Source organism: Abrus precatorius, unplaced genomic scaffold (assembly GCF_003935025.1).
Source record: "Abrus precatorius isolate BTA unplaced genomic scaffold, Abrus_2018 Scaffold153, whole genome shotgun sequence".
Classification (NCBI taxonomy): domain Eukaryota; kingdom Viridiplantae; phylum Streptophyta; class Magnoliopsida; order Fabales; family Fabaceae; genus Abrus; species Abrus precatorius.
Window position 1 is genome coordinate 998,423 of NW_020874351.1, and position 18,107 is coordinate 1,016,529.

General features: G+C 33.0%; 3 protein-coding genes across 5 annotated transcripts; 1 reads left to right on the plus strand and 2 right to left on the minus strand.

Moving 5' to 3' along the window:
- The first annotated feature begins 1,458 nt into the window (after positions 1–1,458).
- On the plus strand, positions 1,459–2,837 carry LOC113857270 (uncharacterized protein At2g39795, mitochondrial-like). The gene is made up of 3 exons (XM_027489069.1): positions 1,459–1,701; positions 2,105–2,430; positions 2,534–2,837. The coding sequence occupies exons 1-3, from the start codon at positions 1,498–1,500 to the stop codon at positions 2,694–2,696; spliced, it is 693 nt and encodes a 230-aa protein (XP_027344870.1). The 5' UTR covers positions 1,459–1,497; the 3' UTR covers positions 2,697–2,837.
- A 2,684-nt stretch (positions 2,838–5,521) lies between these two features.
- On the minus strand, positions 5,522–6,432 carry LOC113857283 (zinc finger protein 3-like). Its single transcript, XM_027489096.1, has one exon. It carries the CDS (start codon positions 6,279–6,281, stop codon positions 5,538–5,540), a length of 744 nt encoding a protein of 247 aa, XP_027344897.1. The 5' UTR covers positions 6,282–6,432; the 3' UTR covers positions 5,522–5,537.
- Positions 6,433–12,303: 5,871 nt separating this feature from the next.
- On the minus strand, positions 12,304–17,093 carry LOC113857180 (Golgi SNAP receptor complex member 1-1). Of its 3 annotated transcripts, XM_027488964.1 has the most exons (6): positions 16,770–17,093; positions 14,718–14,810; positions 14,398–14,637; positions 13,614–13,781; positions 12,950–13,063; positions 12,416–12,702 (listed from the first exon to the last, which is right to left on the minus strand). In XM_027488964.1, the coding sequence occupies exons 3-6, from the start codon at positions 14,602–14,604 to the stop codon at positions 12,589–12,591; spliced, it is 603 nt and encodes a 200-aa protein (XP_027344765.1). In that variant the 5' UTR covers positions 14,605–14,637; positions 14,718–14,810; positions 16,770–17,093; the 3' UTR covers positions 12,416–12,588. The 3 variants fall into 3 exon arrangements, with proteins under 3 accessions (XP_027344764.1, XP_027344763.1, XP_027344765.1); XM_027488962.1 differs by lacking the exon at positions 14,718–14,810 and having other exon boundaries at positions 12,333–12,702; positions 16,770–17,066; XM_027488963.1 differs by having other exon boundaries at positions 12,304–12,702; positions 14,398–17,089.
- Positions 17,094–18,107: the final 1,014 nt, after the last annotated feature.

Here is an 18,107-nt window from a genome sequence, read left to right on the forward strand (position 1 = left end):
AAGTTCACTAATGACGAATGCATTCTGAACACATGTAGGAAGAACCATATGAATTTTTAAATTCTTCCAAATATATTCATGGGATATGATTATTAAACAAAAAATGTAGAGTTTATGTTAGGATATTCAGGTGAGCGTGCTCTTTTGTGAAATCTGAACACTGAAATCTGAACAACACGTACGAAGTGTTCGCTTTACCGTACTCTTTTGGATCTTTTTCATATGATCTTTTTATTTTTATTTGTTATGGTTCTAAATATATGATTTTTACGAATTTTCAAAAGCATTTATTATTTTTCTCATTGATCTTTTATAAATATTAATACTTTCAAACTTCTCGGCAATTACTATGATAAGAGTTTGCCTTGGAATAAAAATAATTTTAGAACGTTGTAATTATTTTTTTAAAGTTCAAGACGTTAACTAATGTTAATAGTTTTTTTAATCTATTTGATTTAGTTGAAAGAATTTTATAAATAGAACTAGAATGATTAAAAGTTAGGTAAAATTTATATTTTCATCTTATACGTTCAATTTGGCTTTCGGCGTGGCCCTTTTTAAATCTTTTTGCTTAATTTTATTTAGTTTCCTAAATTAATTTTTTTTATATATATTTTTTTCAGTGTTAACCCCATCTCCTAGCTATCCACCCTTCTCATTGGGTTTGGCAGACACAGTTTTATTTCAGTTTTTATATTATTTTTTTTCTCTTTTAAGAATTTATTCACAAGCTCAGTCTAAATTACATAAGCTAAAAAAAAAAAGAGTCAAATTTAATGAATTTTTATTTTAAAATATTATAATATAATAATTTTATCTTCATATATCATTAAACTTATTTCTATTATCAACATTTTACCTTTATTATTTTAATTTAGATTCTCATCAACTCTATTAATTGAAAATGAATAAAAAAAATTCTATAAAATATTAAAATATTTTAAATTATCTTCAAAAAATTAAAAAAATAGGTCAAACTTTTTTTTGAGTGAAAAAATATATAGGTTAACTAATAATCGAGAATTTATAGCCTGTTTCATATAAGGCCTGACCTGCATAACAAATAAGACTGGCCTGGCCCAAATTGTTCTGAAATTATTTATGACTAAATAATCTAGAAATAGGCATCTATTTTTCTTTTCTTTTGACTTGATCCAAATAATTTTCAATTTTTTCTTTGTTTATCCCAAAAGTTATATAAAAATAAAAAGGGAGAAAATGCTACAACGATATTAGTTAAAAATTAAAAGTAAAAACTTTTATCAAATACACATCCTTCAATATTTTTTAATAAAAAAAAATTATTATTAATTCTTTAAATAATACCTTCAGACACATTTTTAAAATAAAAACTTCGGAATTTTTTTAAAAAAATCTGCATTTTTTGGGGAACCTTTCATGTGTTTTTTTTTTTCTTATTCGAGAATTTTTTTTTCTTAAACCCTTTCCTCTAAACCCTGCATTTTTGTTCCCCAGTTCCTACACTGTGTGTGTTCAATGGCACGTCTGTTTCGTTCCCTCAGAAAAACCCTAACCCTAACACACCAATTTCAGCTTCAGCAGCAGCAATTACGAATTTGTCCCCAGCTATTCCGGAGAACTTACATCTCCGACATGAGCAAATCAGCTTTCGAGGGAAACATTTTGAGACTTCTCCGCAACGAGATTCAGTACGAGCTCCAATCTTCTCCTCCCAACCATGTTCGTTTTCTTTCTCTTTTCCCTCTCACTTCTCAGTTTTCTGATTTTCGTAATTCATGGTCTTATCTGTAATTGGTCTTGATCAAGGGAGAAAAGGGTCATCGAGTTGCCTATGTTTTTTTTATAGAACTATGCAAAATAAAAAAACTTGAAGGTTTCAGAACCCCTAAAATGCTTGGCCAAACTAGCTGTTAGGTTCTTGAACACTGCATGTTTTGATGGAAATCAGTAGATGATGTTTTTCTCTCTAATAGTTTTGGTTGTGTTTTATATCAATGAGGTTTTTTTCCTGATAATTTTCCTTGTAATCTACATCATTTGAGGAAATTTTCTAACTTTGGTTGGATTTGATGAAGTTGTGCTTTTGGGCATGAATACTTATAGGGCTGTTCTTGTCTTGCAGCCTGTTGCCAAGTTTAATTCCTTTGTTGTGGATGGTCGACCTGGGGAGCGATGGATTACATTGAAGAGACACTATGCAGATGAAGACATTAAAATTGAAGTCACCATGTTTGATGGAGCTGTTCCTGCTCCAAGAGAAAATGGTGATGAGGCTAATTCAGATGAAATGCAGATGCACATTACCTTAATTGTCAACATCTCCAAAGGAGATGGCGGCGTGCTGGAAATCACGTGTTCTGCTTGGCCAGACAGTATAGAAATAACAAAGCTGTTCATTCGTGCGAACGATAAGATGCTAGCTGAGCCCTATTTTGGTCCTGAATTCAGGTTGTTTACCCATTCATTTCCACGCCTAGTTGTTAGTTTAAATTTTAGAATGATTGCTAGATTTATAATTGTGTTAATACCTTTTACTGTTGTTTCTTGACAGGGAATTGGATGATGATTTGCAAGATAGCCTTTATGATTTCTTGGAAGTAAGGGGTATAAATGATGCACTTGCCATTTTCTTGCATCAGTACATGAAACACAAGGATAAAGCAGAATTTGTAAGATGGATGGAAAGGGTTAAATCTTTTATTGAAAGGAAATGAGAGCATTGAAATTTTAATGTTCTGGATTAGATAAGTCATTAAATCAATTTCCTTATGTATTTTGCAAGGAAGTCTTAATCCAAGCGGGAATACATTTTTGTTTATTGTTGACCGTTGCTTTAAATTTGTAGTTAGTGTTGGTGGAAAATTGTATAAGATTAGAAATGACCGTATTGTATTTGTGGTTTGGAATGTGCAGGCTCAAGTTTCGGAATCTGCTCTGCTAAATTAATATTGTTTTTACGAAGTCTTTGATTATTTAGTTGAAAATAAAGGACTTGATGGACTTCAGAATAAAATTAGCATCCGACAAATTTTGACAACTCGCTTCGGGTATAGTACCTAAATACAAGCAGTCTTTTCGTAGTTACTTAGAACTACGTAAAACTCTGCATGTAAATTGTAATGCTAGTTATGCACATCAGCACTCAGACCTGTGCCAATGAACATCTAAGCATGACTACAGCTGAAAGGCAGGCATAGGTGTATAACAAGTATCTGTAGATTGTTCATTTGGTTGCCAGTATTGCTGAATGCAGAAAGTTGGTTCCCTAAATCTCTAGTTTTCATCCGTTACGTTTTCTAATTTCTCGATTTTACTTTTCAAATTTTCATCATATAATTATGATAATATATAATGAAATGTTCTTTTAATAATTTAATGAACTAATTGCCAATTTTTCTCTCTTGAATATCACAATATTTCATGTTCAAATTACTAGAACTAAACTAAGCTATAATGACCACAAAATTTAGAGGAATGAACAAACTTGAATCATGAACTACTTTGGTGTATGGGAGAAGTACGTACAAGAAATATGGGAATCTTTTGTTTAATGATCGTGTTGGGGTAACTTTCCCTCGTAGAGTTCCAGTGTAGTTTTGGTTGTTTTAGGGTCTAGTCTCTCCTTGTTGCAAAATAAAATAAGAAAAATAGTCCTTCCTATCGATAATTGTTCATTGAACAAGTAATTATCTGGTGGAGTAATTTATAAAAAGATCAGATTGAGATTCTTAGCCTGGTTAGAAAAACTATAAAAGAAAAAAGACGGTCAAAATGTAATTGTAAACCTTTATTTATGTTTAAATGAAATTGAAAATTAAAGATGTAGACCTTATCAAAGATGTATTGCACATGGTATTGTTAAAACAATACAATTTTCCTATATAATAACGTTGCGTGATTCTTTATAGCTGAAATGATTGTGATCTAACTTATTTAGGTGAAAGAGAAATAAACTAAGTAACAATTGTTGGAATCTAGTCTGATTACTCATTTAATAAAGGGAATACATACAACAGTGATACCAAAGTAAAAATAAAATAATAAAATAGAAAAGAACAAGCATACACTGCGTCACTAGCCTAGTTGAGATGTTGATGTTAATACACCTTTCATATCTTATTTTTTATAGAAGATGAGGACAGACAAACTCAAATTTGATTATCATATAAGATCTTGATGAACAAGAAGCAATTTTGCTTCAAATTTTCACCAAATCTTAGCAAAATGACAGCTCCACGTGTTCAGTTGTATTTGTCCATTTGTGTTACTTTCTTGGTTGGGAGGCAAAACTAAAGGCTCTTGATATTTTATTGGACGAATGGTGAAGACTGAGGTATGCCACCACAAGTAAAATAGACAGCCCAACCGAAGTGCTGCTACATATGGCAAGAAGAAAGCCCAAACTCAGAATCCATGTTTGGAAGCATCGCAGATCCTACATATCCTATGTTAGCGTGACAATACTATGATTAATAACTGTCATAATGACTAGACTTTCAGTTGCTTTTCCTCCTTAATTTTATCATTATGCTTATGTTTCATGATTAAAACAAGATTAGTGTAAACATCAGGCGGATATGGACCTACCTTAGATATCTTTAGGAAAGAAATCAAGGCTATCAAGATTCAAGATTTTAATCAATAACATTTCTTCTAAAATGATGTGATAGCATAGCTGAGTGTCATTTTGGCTTACTTTCACATGGCTTGCCTCACCTACTTCTCTGATCCCAATAGAGATAGTCCATTTTTCCAACTGCAGGTGGGTCAAAGTAGGAATCAGTGAGACAATCACAGCCATTGAAACTGTGAATTTTGGTGGACCAATCTTCCACATGAATTGAAAAAACGACACTCGCTACCATCCAAATTTCTACAGTGTGTGGACCTTTGTCATTCAATATGTGAGACATACATACCTTGATCCAAACAGTCCCAGGTTGACATCTAGTGCATTGTCAAATAAGAATGGAGCTTCAATAACTATATGGTATTAGAGTTGTTAATTATGGGAATAAAAGATGCTCAGTACTTAATGGTAGTATAGAAGATAATTACTAAGTAGAAGCTTGACCAAAATATATTTAAAATAGAAGGTTTTGTTTGTCTTCTTACTAATTTTATATCCAGAACTGACTAATGATTTTGGATAAATTAAACACATGCAGACTCATCAACTTTCATAATTTTCAAACCAATTCTTGAATAGCTAAAAGCAGCGAGGACCTAACTCCCCTACCAACCGTATAATCTCTTGGAAATAAGAGAGTTTAACGTGTTTAATTATGCTATTACAAAGAAATTTAAATCTTGATGGAAGTTTTAACTTGGAAATGAATCCATGTAGAACCATTATTCATGACAAAATAAAGAAGACAACATTAATAGCAAAACACAACCTATGGTAAGTAGCCAAAATGCATTTAGACTTGCTGGAACAAGAGATACATGAGGACAAAAGAAATGAAAAAGGGAAGAGGTGTCAAGCTCGTGGCCAATGAGAAAAGACACGAATTAACTTGGGTATGGCATCTAGCATGTTGGAGGGTAACTACTTAGAGCTTGAGGGATAAGTCAAGCTTCTGCAACTTCTCTTGTTTAGACTTCAAATGAGTAATGCTACCCAACCAGTAACCTCCAAATCCTTCTGTCACCACCCTTGTAGAAAACTTGCTTAACCTTGGAACAGTATCAGCCATGGATGATTCAGTTTCTGGCCCCACATGAAAGTTCCCAATTGCTGGTTGAGAATCCAAAGGTTGTCTCTGCCACCCATTTTGGCCATGGGAACGGCATAACCCAAAAAAGGGTGTTTGATAAGAAGGTTTATTGATCATTGAATGAACCTGAATTCCAAGTGATTTGTTGTATAAGCCATGTGAAGACAGAGAAGCCATAGTGGTGTTCCTCTGTCCAAAATCTACTGAAACTGAAGCACCAGTTTTGTATCCTCTTCTCGCCAAAGTTCTTTCACGTTTGTGTGCATTTTGGTGTCCTCCAAGTGCTTGGGAACTATAGAATTTTCTTTGGCAGTAGTTGCATGAGAAAACCCGGGGATCCATTTCATTCCCATGACTAGATTCTGAAGAGTTTTCAGATAAATTTGTATGGAAACAATTGAGGAGGTTGAGTTCTGGCTTTGAGGCATCACCTGAATCTTTGTTGGAGAGACTTAGATCTAGTAAGAGATGAGGAACTGAGTCATGTTGGTGTTTTTGATCTTCCTTTTCTGTCTGTCTCCTTTCTGTTTGAATGTCCATAGAAGGTTTTGGGCATGGCTCAGGTCTTTGTAGATCCATATGGCAAGAAATTTGCAAGATTAACTTAGCAGTATTGGTTATGCAAGTTTGGTTTAACAGCAAGAAAGATGAAGTTTGTAAATGATGTAACAACAATAAATGCTCCGTGCTATGTATAGTAGTAGATGGCACTATTTTACAGTTACAAGGTCTTAATATAGCAAGACCTAAAAATTAAGACATCCCTTTATGTATGTGTGAGTGTGTGTGTTTGATTGGAACTTGTGTAGAACACCCACGTACAACTTGCTAGTGCATACCCCATTGAATGTTTTTTGTTACTTTTATTTGTCTTCTCACTTGTCACTTTACATTTCTGGTCTTGGTATCTGCCTTTTATCGGTATATTCATGTCTATAGGTTATGACTTATGACGGGCTAAAAATCCAAGATAAGATCAATAGCCTACTTTTGAATTTCAGAATAATGTTGTATTGTAGAATGGACTTGTCTTATAAAAGGTGTGGTATTCTGAATTTCTTAACCCTGTTGGTGGATTTGCAGTATCTTCTCAGAAACTCTTCTGTCCTTGTCCTGAATTATTGTTTGTTTATCTCGTCATATGAAATAGACTTGTCCACACTATCAATTTATTATAGTATGAGGATATTTGCACCTTACTTTTGTAGCTTAAAATTTATATCATTCTAATCTTTGCACAGGAAGTGATTCGATTCTAGACCAACTACTACATACACGAATCCAGTGTAACAACTAATTTATATCATTTTTAAAAAATATCATTATCCTCGATTTTGAGGCATTATTATTCATAGAAAATATTATTATAGCATGATAATTAGCTCTTGGATTGAGTTTATGTTTTCTTTTGTGTGTGTTTGTGTGTATTTTACATTACTATGAATCAGCTCTCCCAGAAAAAGGATTAAAAAGTCCAAACCACTGATTATGTGGGGTTGATATTAATTCATAGACTAATTATTTTAAAAACTTAAGCTATTAAATAAAGATACATGAATGAGTTTATATTTCTATCATGTATAAGCATCTTCAATCAATAAGTTGTCTCTTCATTTTTCTACACGGTATTAGATGCCAAAAACGATCCAAGGCCATCTTTCATTTCTTGTGGCTAATCTCTCAAGATGTAATGTTTCAAGGCCTTCTGTTTTTGTACTTGTTCACCATTCTTCTGATGAAACCAATACGCATACAAACAAGCAACCAAAGATTCGAATTGCCTTAAAGCCATGCAAGAAGAATATGCAACCCTCATTGCCAATTGGACCTGGACATCGCGTCACCACTTCCCAATATCGATGTTGTAGGGCCTAAGTGTAAGTGGATGTTTCAAACTCAGGATGTAGATGGTGTACAGTACATGATTCAGACTCAATTTTATATATTGCAATTTTTAAAAAGAATTTATTATACTTGAGAACATATTGAAGGGTCATAATGTGAGGTACTTTTACAATACTTGGCACCATGATATTAAATTGCAGGTTAAGAAAAACAAAACTCAGACCTAATAACATAAATATTAGTATTATAGGTATTATTGATGTTATTTTCTAATTATAATTAGAGTTTCAATTTGAAAATATGCATAATTAAAATCAATATTTAAAGTTAATACACTAACATTAAAAATCGACACATATTATCAATGAAACTTCAATTTTGATTAGAAAACAGTACTACGTTCTTTCAAATTATTGTAGTATCTGGATCAACATTCTGCATTAACTATAAATTTTCTTTAATTTCAATAATTGTAAACTAGTGCAACTGCAATCACGATCACAATTTAAGATCATACTTTGAACGAATCACAAACCATAAGGACGTGTGGAAGTGCTTAAAGCTTGTTTGGTTGCCCAAGAACTTTCATAAAAATATGGGATTCACTTTCACCAAACTTTCTCACCTGTCGTTCGACCAACCACTATCCACAGCGTGCACTACTCTCTTTAGCTCTTGCTAAGAATCGACAAATAAGACAAGTAGGTTTCGCTAGTGTTTCTCTTCTTCAAAAGATTGTCATAATGCAACAGCCAGAGATTCATAATAAGGGTACTAGTCTTGATCCCTTAAACTTATTTACAAATGATTTCAAATTACTGTTTAAGCAATACTCATCAGAAGATTATAAGTTAGAAAACTCAGAACAAGGAGTAAAAAGAAGTTAACCAATTGTTTTTAGAAAAATAAATAAATAATTTTATAGTGTCTCTCATGTGGTGTCAACCTTTCTCTAATGCTGCATAATGATATCTTTGTCAGCTTTGTATATTATATGCCTTTTTTAATTATTTTACATGCTACTTGAGTTGCACCTGTCTTACATTTTATCTCACATATAATAGTATGATTAAGCTGCATCATAACATTCAGCTTTCAAAATTGGATATTAATAATAATAACGAAATGTAAAGGTGGTTGGCTGTAAATATATAATTTTTGTTTTTGTAACATCACTGTAGCGTGTCAAACCTTACTCAAACGTGAATTTATTTTAACATTGTAAATTATAATTTTCATATTTAAATATAATTTAACATAATTTTATTAAGTTTCTAAACACGTAATAAGTAACGAGAGTTACGAGTTACAGGCTCATCCTTAATCACCATAAATGTTCCTATTGAAATTTGGATTGTAGTTTACTTCGGGGTTTCAACTGTCCAATATTACCTTACTTTTACTTATACAGAGATCGCATAGTTGATATGACATCAAAAACTAAGGTCCCTAGAATTATCCGAAGCAATTGCCTTTTGATCATAGTTGGGTATGGGTCCTTTCTTATGCTTTATTCTTTGTATTTTTGTTAAGATGATAATGTTTTGCCGTAATATTTAATAATTGAAGCCTATTCTAGGAATTTCATTTGGCAGTTTTATGTCCTTTCTTCGATCGACTAGTAAAGAGTGACACGAACAATTGCCTTATAAGAGAAGCCAATACCAACTTTGCCTATTATGGCTGCTTCTGCCATTTATGGTCTTGATCATGTACCATTTTGCTTCTTCTATCACACAACACGTGTCAGGATTCTATTCAGCAATACTTATTTCATAAATACACTTTGCGAAAATTGTTGACTTTTTAAAAAATAGATCAATAAAAAAATATTCAAGAATATTTTTTTAAAATGGTACATAGTCATTTCTCTTTTCAATTTCCTTCCATTAAAATTACAACACTTGATGTATATAGTTATGACATAATTTTTTTAAAAAAAAGTCAAAATAAGAGTAATAACTGTTAAAGAAATAAGTACTGTAAAAAATATGCTCCTCTCTCAAAAGGTGAATTATTTACTTTCTTCAAAGTGGAGCTGTTATTTGTTTATAATTGTATCACATAGGTTTAGATGAAAGTTGAATTGTCCATTGCAAATGTTGGTTAAGTTTCTATGATGATAAAGCAACACTATTGTAGATTTTGTCTTGTATCACATTTTCATATGAAGTTTTGGAATAAATAAGGCAATAATTAATTTTAATCTTCTCTAAGTACCAAGGACAATTGATAATGATTCAATCTTACAATGCTATATGAGAAATCAGGTCCCCCCACCCCCCCCCCCCCCTTCTTCCAACCTCTCCCTTTCCCAAGGGTTGGAGCCTTTTTTGCTTGCAACCTCATTTTATTGTGATAGTGACAACAACCAACACAAAGTGTTGGACACAAGCAACTGAGGCCGCACGGTTGGCTTGCAAAAACACATGCTGTGATGCCTAGCTAAGAATTCTTTGACATTTGATGGGTAAGTAATAACTTTTAAGATTGTTTAACTCTTTTGCCTGTGCTCACGTTGGCTTGGAATCAAATCCTTGACAAGAAAGGATAGTGACAAGAAAGGGATAACTTGTGTGTCTGCCTCATATTGGAAACTCATAGAGGGAATCTCTGTTAAAAATAATGAACCATGAAGAGAATGGAAAGCTTCAAAACTTAGATACAGTATATATATACAAGGATTATTGGTGATGTCTAATCAAAATTACCATTTTATTTTAATAACTCTTGCCTTTATTCCAACAACTAAAATTAGCATTAATTATTGAAACGAAATACAAATTTATTTAGATAATAAAATATAATATTTGCCCCTTCTACAATTTTTCTTTTACACCCTTTTCTTCTGTCTTTTTTACTCGAGCTAAATTCTAAAATTAATTGTACTTGTTTGTCGGTTCTTTTGAACGATAAATCTGATATGAAACTCTTGCTTTGTCGTGTTGTGCTTTTGTTTTTCTGGTCAACTGTCTTGTTACATATAGCCGTGGAGATCGTGACATGTGGCCAATAAGTAGATGTTGAAGTGATTCAGTGTAAGAAAGATTTACGATTCTTTCGGAAAAAAACTTTGAATTTTATTTAGCATGAAATTAATTGTATTCTATGAGTTAAATGATTTAATAATTATCCTTGCAAAAGTATAAAATATTTTTGCTTAGACTCGTGAACGTTATAAGTGTGTGTTAATTTAATTTTAATGTGTTTTCTGAATATTGTATTCATTAAATGATATAAAAATATATCATTTGTATTAGTTATACTAACAATATGTACAAATTAAATTTAAAAAGAAATACTGTGATTTGTATGAAAGACTAAGCATTGCATGGTGGATCCTCTAGGTGAAAGTCATCGTTGTTGATCGAAGTCAAGGGAACATCAAAATATGCATTGATATGGTTGGAGATAAAGATGTAATGGGATAAGTATTCAGTTGCTTTTAAAGTTCTCTGCTTTTGTACTATTGCGTTTGCTGGGTCGAATTTGACTCAAAATCCCTTTTATAAGATCTTCTTGCTTGTTTATTCAGAATGAATCAATCAATGTTCAAAAAGTAATAAGGGACTCAACAATTTGTCCATTACCAACCCATCATACCAACATCAAAACATCCAACGATAACTCAAACATCACCACTTATCTCCACTACCACAGTACCACGCAAATCGCATTTTCATGGGCTTCAAGGAAGTGTTAATCTGAATATGACAGAAGAGATATGACTAGGCACGTGTCCATGCCCCATTTGTAGTCATATTACTACAAAAGTTGTCTATGATCTAATGTGGAGTGTTGAAAAGCAGACACAGTGATATTTCAAAGTAAGAGCAAATATTTATCAAATTTAAAACTTTTGGCTACGCTGCATTTGATGAGGGGGGATATTTTCTTTCCTATTGACAATTGTAATTGGGATCTTTGTTGAACATATTCATCACAGGATTTTCTTAAATAAGAAGTTATATGTAAGAACTTCTTATTTGGATTTGTTTAAGACTATTTCTCCAAAATAAGATGGCATAATTATTACTTTAGGATAAATAGTGACTCGTATCATCCTTGAACTTGGCAAATTCTGACTAAGTGGAGATAATGTTCCACCCTAGAAATTCCACCCAACAAGAATACAAGATAGGACTCCCATGCATTGTTAAGGCACATTATGTAATGGCGTTTCAGGCCTATGCAAATATTATGCAGTTCCATTGTCTACTGTGTAGTGACTTGTGAAGTGCAGCAGATGGTGATAGTTTGATTCGCTGTCTTCATAGAAGCAGCCTGAGCCTAATGTAACATATTTGGATTAGGCTTATGTCAATATTTTGCAGTTGGAGCATGCACTTGCGGAGTGCGAAGAACTAGTTGAGTTGCTAAAGACATTTCTAGAAATGCACTTATGCTTGTAAGACCATAAATTTGACGGAGGTGTATCTTGAATTGCTTGCTTGAATGTGTAAACACTTGTCTCTTATACAAGCAACTTAAAAAATTGATTGCTTTATTCTTATATAACACTTTGTTATACTACAATTGCATCTACGCTTGCACGGTTTGTGGTGCTCAACGGGTTTGGATAATGTGACTCTGCTTGTCTAGTTGTTCCTGGTTGGGTAGCTTATATCACGTCACATTTGGAACAACAATATTGACAAGGCTTTTCCTTTCCAATCTGTTGCACTAAGTGCACGTTTAGAAAAATTAACTCTGGAGGTTTTTTATTCATTCATTTTAAAAAGCTCTCTACAAAGAAATAAAAACGATTTCTTTTAAAATTAATTGAAGCAAGAATGCACGCTGAAGTTTATTTGATATTTTTCCGCTTACTACATGCTGTGATCTATGAAATCGGAACCAAGATATGGAACAGCGAAAAATTTTTTGGGGGTAATTTTCTGATCTTTACAGGGATAAACAATCAAATGAACAATACACTAGCCTGAAAAATGTGACGGCAGCATGACACAAGCTACAAAGCCAATAGACAAGGAGCATACAGCAGATTACACAAGTTGAGCACCCTCCAAAATCAACACCCTCATTTGGTTAGCCAGTAGATGAATATGAGAAATGTGCATACGGATGCAACAAGGGAAAGTATAAGGGTATCCATTGACTTTTTTCTCTTTATTGCTGAAAGTATGTTATTTACCTGCAACATCATAAAAAATTATACATTAACCAGCAAATCCAGACAACATTCATGAAGACTAAAGACTTCAGAACCAAAAGGTGGCAACATCTTTCAGCAGGTAATCTATTCTCGTGAAATATGAAATTCATCATCATATTTCATCTATATATTAACATCCTTATTCAGTCTCAGAATACACACACGATGTAGATGGTCAACAGGAAAATGATTAAAAAACCAAAATCCAAGATGATAAGAATCATACCGTAGGGAGGCGACTGCTCACATTGCTGAGCTTTGAATTGATGCCACCGAACGTTGAACGCTGGAACACAAGTGCTCCTAGAGTTGCTTGTGCTTGTGAGATAACAGTGTCCATCTGCATCACGGGAATAAGCAAAACAGTTCAAAACAAGATTACCACAATTGGACATCAAATAGAATTTTTTTTAAAAAATGAGCAAAATTTTGAGCTCCAAATTTATAGATATGGATAATTTTGGCGTTAACAACTAGATAAACAAGGACTGACTAAAATTAAGCAATAAAATTTGAGAAAAATAACAAATGATAAAAAAATGAAGTACTTAATGTAAGAAAAGTCACATCATTCATTGGGAGACAGTAGACCAAGAGAAGTCCTCCCGTTCAAGAGCGAGGATTCAAATTTAATATATAAAAGCTGATTATAATTATTAAAAAAACCTAACAGGTTATATATATCTGTTATGCAGCATGCATACACGTGACTTAGCTAAAGAAAAACTAGACAATATCCAAATCAGATGTGCTGTTGCCCAAAAATAAAATAGTTCATAAATAATATAATATAACAGGACTACAGCATTCTACTGGGAATATCAGGATTAAAAAGGAAGTAAACAGCACTTCATTTCAGAAAAGCAATGTAAGTGTTTCATATCACTGACATGTCCTGTACTTCGGCTGATAGATGCATGCTCTTTTAGGAGTGCATGCTGCTCAGATTCTGCACCCTCTTCCAAGTCTAATCTTGTACGATCAAATTCTTTAAAATCCTCTAACAGTGAAGCATGTTCTTGCTTAGCTTTAAGACTTGAGCGAAGACGATAAAACTCCTGCAGTTTAATTAGATCTAAGCTTAGTGCAGAAAGTTTAAAGGTTTGAAGAAATAAAGTATTTAACACAAATAAAAAGTTACAAAGCAAAGATCTAAGAGCAAATTACAGAAGAAACAAATAGTAAGACTTTGAATATCGGTATCAAGTATTAGCTGGTTTAAAATATCTTTAAGACTTTGAAAAAGAAATTGGGATCAAAATAGGGAGTGGGATCATAGCATTGAACAATGGTTGCAAAAAGTAAAGATTCAAAATCATATATAATTCAATCACAAGTTTAAGGCACTAGCAAGAAATGATGCTCATTACAGTCACCAGCAGTTTGACATATGACTCCTGGCTGTAAAAGGAGGATTCCTTCTACACAGAAACTTACTTATAAATTCACTTGGGAAAATTTCCTACATTATTTACTTCCCATTAATGGAAGGGCAGAAGTTGAACATATTTAATTTAAAATCATTAGTTGTCAGAATAAACCATTGGTATCAGGGTACATGAAATATCTATCCCTATTTGCATACGGAGAGAAAATCAATATAATGAAATCAACATCGATGGCTTAGACTACAAAAAATGATATAGGGTAACTCAAGCTCAGACTATAGAATACCTGGGTGAGATCTTGAAGAATTTCTTGGTGTCTAGTCAAAGTATGAGAAACCATTTCCGAACCACCAGATGATACCCAAGCTTGCATCTGTGAGTTTACTTGTTGGAGTTGTTTCAGTAATCGCTCAATCCAAGACTCAAGATCACTCTCTGCAGCATCAGCTTTTGTAGAAGCATTAGCAGAAACCAATCTGCGATAAGAATTCATTTGCTCATCCAACTGAGCTTCAAGTTTTCTTGCCTGCAAAGATTGGGGGGAAATTCTGCTATCAATCATTTGGCCTAAGAAAATATGAAAAACATGCATAAACTATGTATTACCCAACTCTTCCATGATAGGGGAACTTATTCTCCAGAATGCACACACATGAATTGCATGCTAGAAGCTTGTAAACGAGTGACTGGTCTACACAACTACAATTCCACAATATTAGGTAAGCAGTCTATGAGGACTCTAGCAAATACTTATGCTGCCAAACACCTAAGGTTTCTCATCTGTATTGTAATTTGTAAGTTCTGACAAATTTACCATTCTACCCCATTTCATGTTTATATGGATAGGGGGCCAAATATTGAGAAGCCTATCTAAAGAAATCCACAGATTTCAACCATCTATACATATAAACCAAGATGGCTTTTGGCATGGACCAGCTAAAATGACAGCTAACAACTTTTTTATTTTTATTTTTTCAATTTAGAGTTTTATAGTCCACTTTCTCATCTCTTATCAAGGTTGACAACTTAGCCTCTATGATTGAGATGGGCTTGCGACAAGAAGGGATCAGTGTGTGAAGCAATGGGTACTAATGCAAGGTGATGAGCACCAAGCCTGTGGGCCTGTACAACGTTGTTATTGTTGATGATGGCACATGTTTTGGGGTTAGGAATGGCGGACAACAGTAGATGGTGAGGATGGGTTATGGTGACAGCTCACTGAGGGTGGTTTGCCAGAGGAGCTCCAGGTTCAAAAGGGAAACCACAGTTACATGGTGGTGCAGATTCGGTGAGGCTTGGACAAAATGCCGTGGCAGCAGCAATTGAAGGAGGATGTGATTGGATGCAAATTTCAAAGGACAGAAAATGGATGCGACACTGTCATTGTCGTCATCAATGATCAACAACAGATACAACACTACTTCATTGTTTTGTATTTCTCAGAGAGCTTCTCTGCATGCCCATCAAACTTTGCAAATGTCGCCCAAATTGCTCTGCATAGAAAATTTCCCACCGCATGAGACATTGATACAGGCAAGCTGTGCCACCCCAAATCGTAGCACGCCTTTGTGTTGGCCATTATTGAAGGGACCAGCCAGAAAGTGATGGTTTCTGGCCAAATTTGCAGTTCTCAGCAGCTTTCAGATTGGAGTGGAACTCTTCCATTATGTTCTGAATGAGTAGCAATTTTCAGGTGAAGACGTTGATCAAGTGTGAGGGTGAACAGAATACATGAATTCCATGCATGCGGAGGCTGCCAACTCTAGTGAACCCCTCTAGCATTCTAGATTCTGGCAATCTTCTCAGTGATAGGGCTAACTAGCAATATACTACAACCTTGAATCACTACATCCCAGACACATAACAGGTCATTGATCCCCTCCACTGATTTTTTTTACTAATATATTTAACAGCTTGTATTAATTGTTCCATCATGGACCACTTTGTCACCAGTGTTTGTTTATTTGTTAGATGCCGCAATGAACCAAAAGCAACAATTGTTACAGCTTATAAATTAACTATTTATTCCCTCAAAATCACTTCATATTTTCTAGAGTTTTTACATCATTGTCCTTGTGTTGTAAAACCACAAAATAACATCCATACACCATCTATGATGAAGATCCCATGGTTACAACAGAGCCTTCTGTTACTAATTACAACAACCTTGATTAGGTACCTTTAAATGATGATCGTTGGTTTAACTCAAACTCACTCGCTACGAATGTAGATCCCAATGCAAAAACCTTATTTCCTAAACAAATCAGATACGTTTCTAACCTTCCAGTCCTATATCAAATCAACCTAAATCTAGAGACAAAATCCTCACCCAAAGCATTTCAAATCTCATGATTCAATCAATTAAAAAAAAGAAATCAAAAACCAAACTAAGACATCATCATTTTATATATATACCACCACCGAAAACCTGTAAATCTACAAACCAAACTATGTTCAAAGCACAGATAGCAAAAGGATAGAAGACCATCCCATGAATTCCCTGTCACCGACAAAATGAAGAAGTCCTAGAAAGAAAAAATCAAAACTTTGGGAAGTGGACACTCGAATTGTGCATACCCACATCAATTGCTTCATTTAGAACATAATTTCGTAGTATGATCTGGCAAAACAAAGCATAAAAAATAGAAAATTTGGAACCTGTTTGCGAAGGGCATCCCAGGAACTCGGTACCTCCATGGATCAGAAACAAAACAATATCAAAAATCAAAACTTTTTTTAAAAAATTAATGGGAAAGTAGTGAATGTTTGTGATCTTCTTTAGAAGGTTGTTTGGCGATGAAGACAGGTCGTCTGCACCCGCGGGACAGACGACTCCACAATTGCTTCCTTCTTTCACTTTTTTCTCTTATGTTTTTCCACCACCGAGGGAAAAAATTTATTTTTACAAGAAGAGTTTGCTTTCTTTCTAATGCAGATTTTAGATCCATCTGAATTATTTCCTTTCTTAGAGAAGACGTGTCTAGCAATGTTTATGGGCCACCAAAGAATAATATAAAAAACAAGGCCATATGTTCGTTTTAGGATGAGAAATTGGGTTGACAAAAAACAAGGATGAAATTTTGGAAATACGTGAGATTCCTGGCTCAGGACTCAATCACTTAATTCATGTAGGGTTTAAGTTAAGTATATTTATTAAATAGCAAGTGCTAATTAACAATTTCAGGTATAAATTAAAAAAGTAAACAAAATTCTTTAAAAATATTATTCATACATTTTTATCATAATTATTAAAATATTTTTTAAGATGATCTTTAAAAATATTGGTATTTTTATGAATAAAAAATTATTACTATTTTTAAATAATATATTTAAATCCTACCCTAACAAATTTTTAATAATAATGTTGTAGTTGTTGATAAACGTAAGTTAATTTTTGGTGCACTCATTATTACATATCAATGCTGTGAAAGCCACCAACTCAAGTTGCGTTGATTTTGAATTGGAAAAAATATATATTAATATATGTTCATTTATTTGTTCACAGAAGAAAAATATATTTTATTTATTTGTATAAGAAAATTAAAATGCTATTAATTATTTTTTAATAATATTATTTTTTATATGAAATTTTAAGTTTAGTAAATAAAATATTTATATTAGTCGAGAAGTTTAAAACTTTAAAAGAGAATTATTAATATATAATAAATTAAATTTTGAATAAAAAATAATTAAAATTCCAACGTACACATGTTAATCGCAATTGTTATATTCTTTTTAAAATCCCAAGTTTACTTTTCACAAAGAAACAAAATACTAGTGTTTGTTTTATATCAAAATAATCTGAATGTCCGTCTATTTAACGCTACTTGGAATAGTTTATTAAAAAGAGAGTATGTATATATGATATTTTACGCATATAAAAAAAACATGTATTACAGCTCATTGACTTGACATTGATTAATTGAGAAAACGATAAACTCTAACAGATTAATGTAACCATGATCTGTTCTAGTTAGGATTTTGTATTGAATTTAC

Excerpts from the sequence above, each read along its gene's own strand:
- LOC113857270 (XM_027489069.1), top strand. The coding sequence starts at position 1,498 with ATGGCACGTCTGTTTCGTTCCCTCAGAAAAACCCTAACCCTAACACAC. Across the intron at positions 1,702-2,104 it reads AATCTTCTCCTCCCAACCAT|CCTGTTGCCAAGTTTAATTC; the intron begins GTTCGTTTTCTT and ends CTTGTCTTGCAG. Across the intron at positions 2,431-2,533 it reads TATTTTGGTCCTGAATTCAG|GGAATTGGATGATGATTTGC; the intron begins GTTGTTTACCCA and ends GTTTCTTGACAG.
- LOC113857283 (XM_027489096.1), bottom strand. The coding sequence starts at position 6,281 with ATGGATCTACAAAGACCTGAGCCATGCCCAAAACCTTCTATGGACATT.
- LOC113857180 (XM_027488963.1), bottom strand. The coding sequence starts at position 14,703 with ATGCATGTTTTTCATATTTTCTTAGGCCAAATGATTGATAGCAGAATT. Across the intron at positions 13,782-14,397 it reads TTCTTCAAGATCTCACCCAG|GAGTTTTATCGTCTTCGCTC; the intron begins GTATTCTATAGT and ends ATTAAACTGCAG. Across the intron at positions 12,703-12,949 it reads TGAGCAGTCGCCTCCCTACG|GTAAATAACATACTTTCAGC; the intron begins GTATGATTCTTA and ends ATGATGTTGCAG.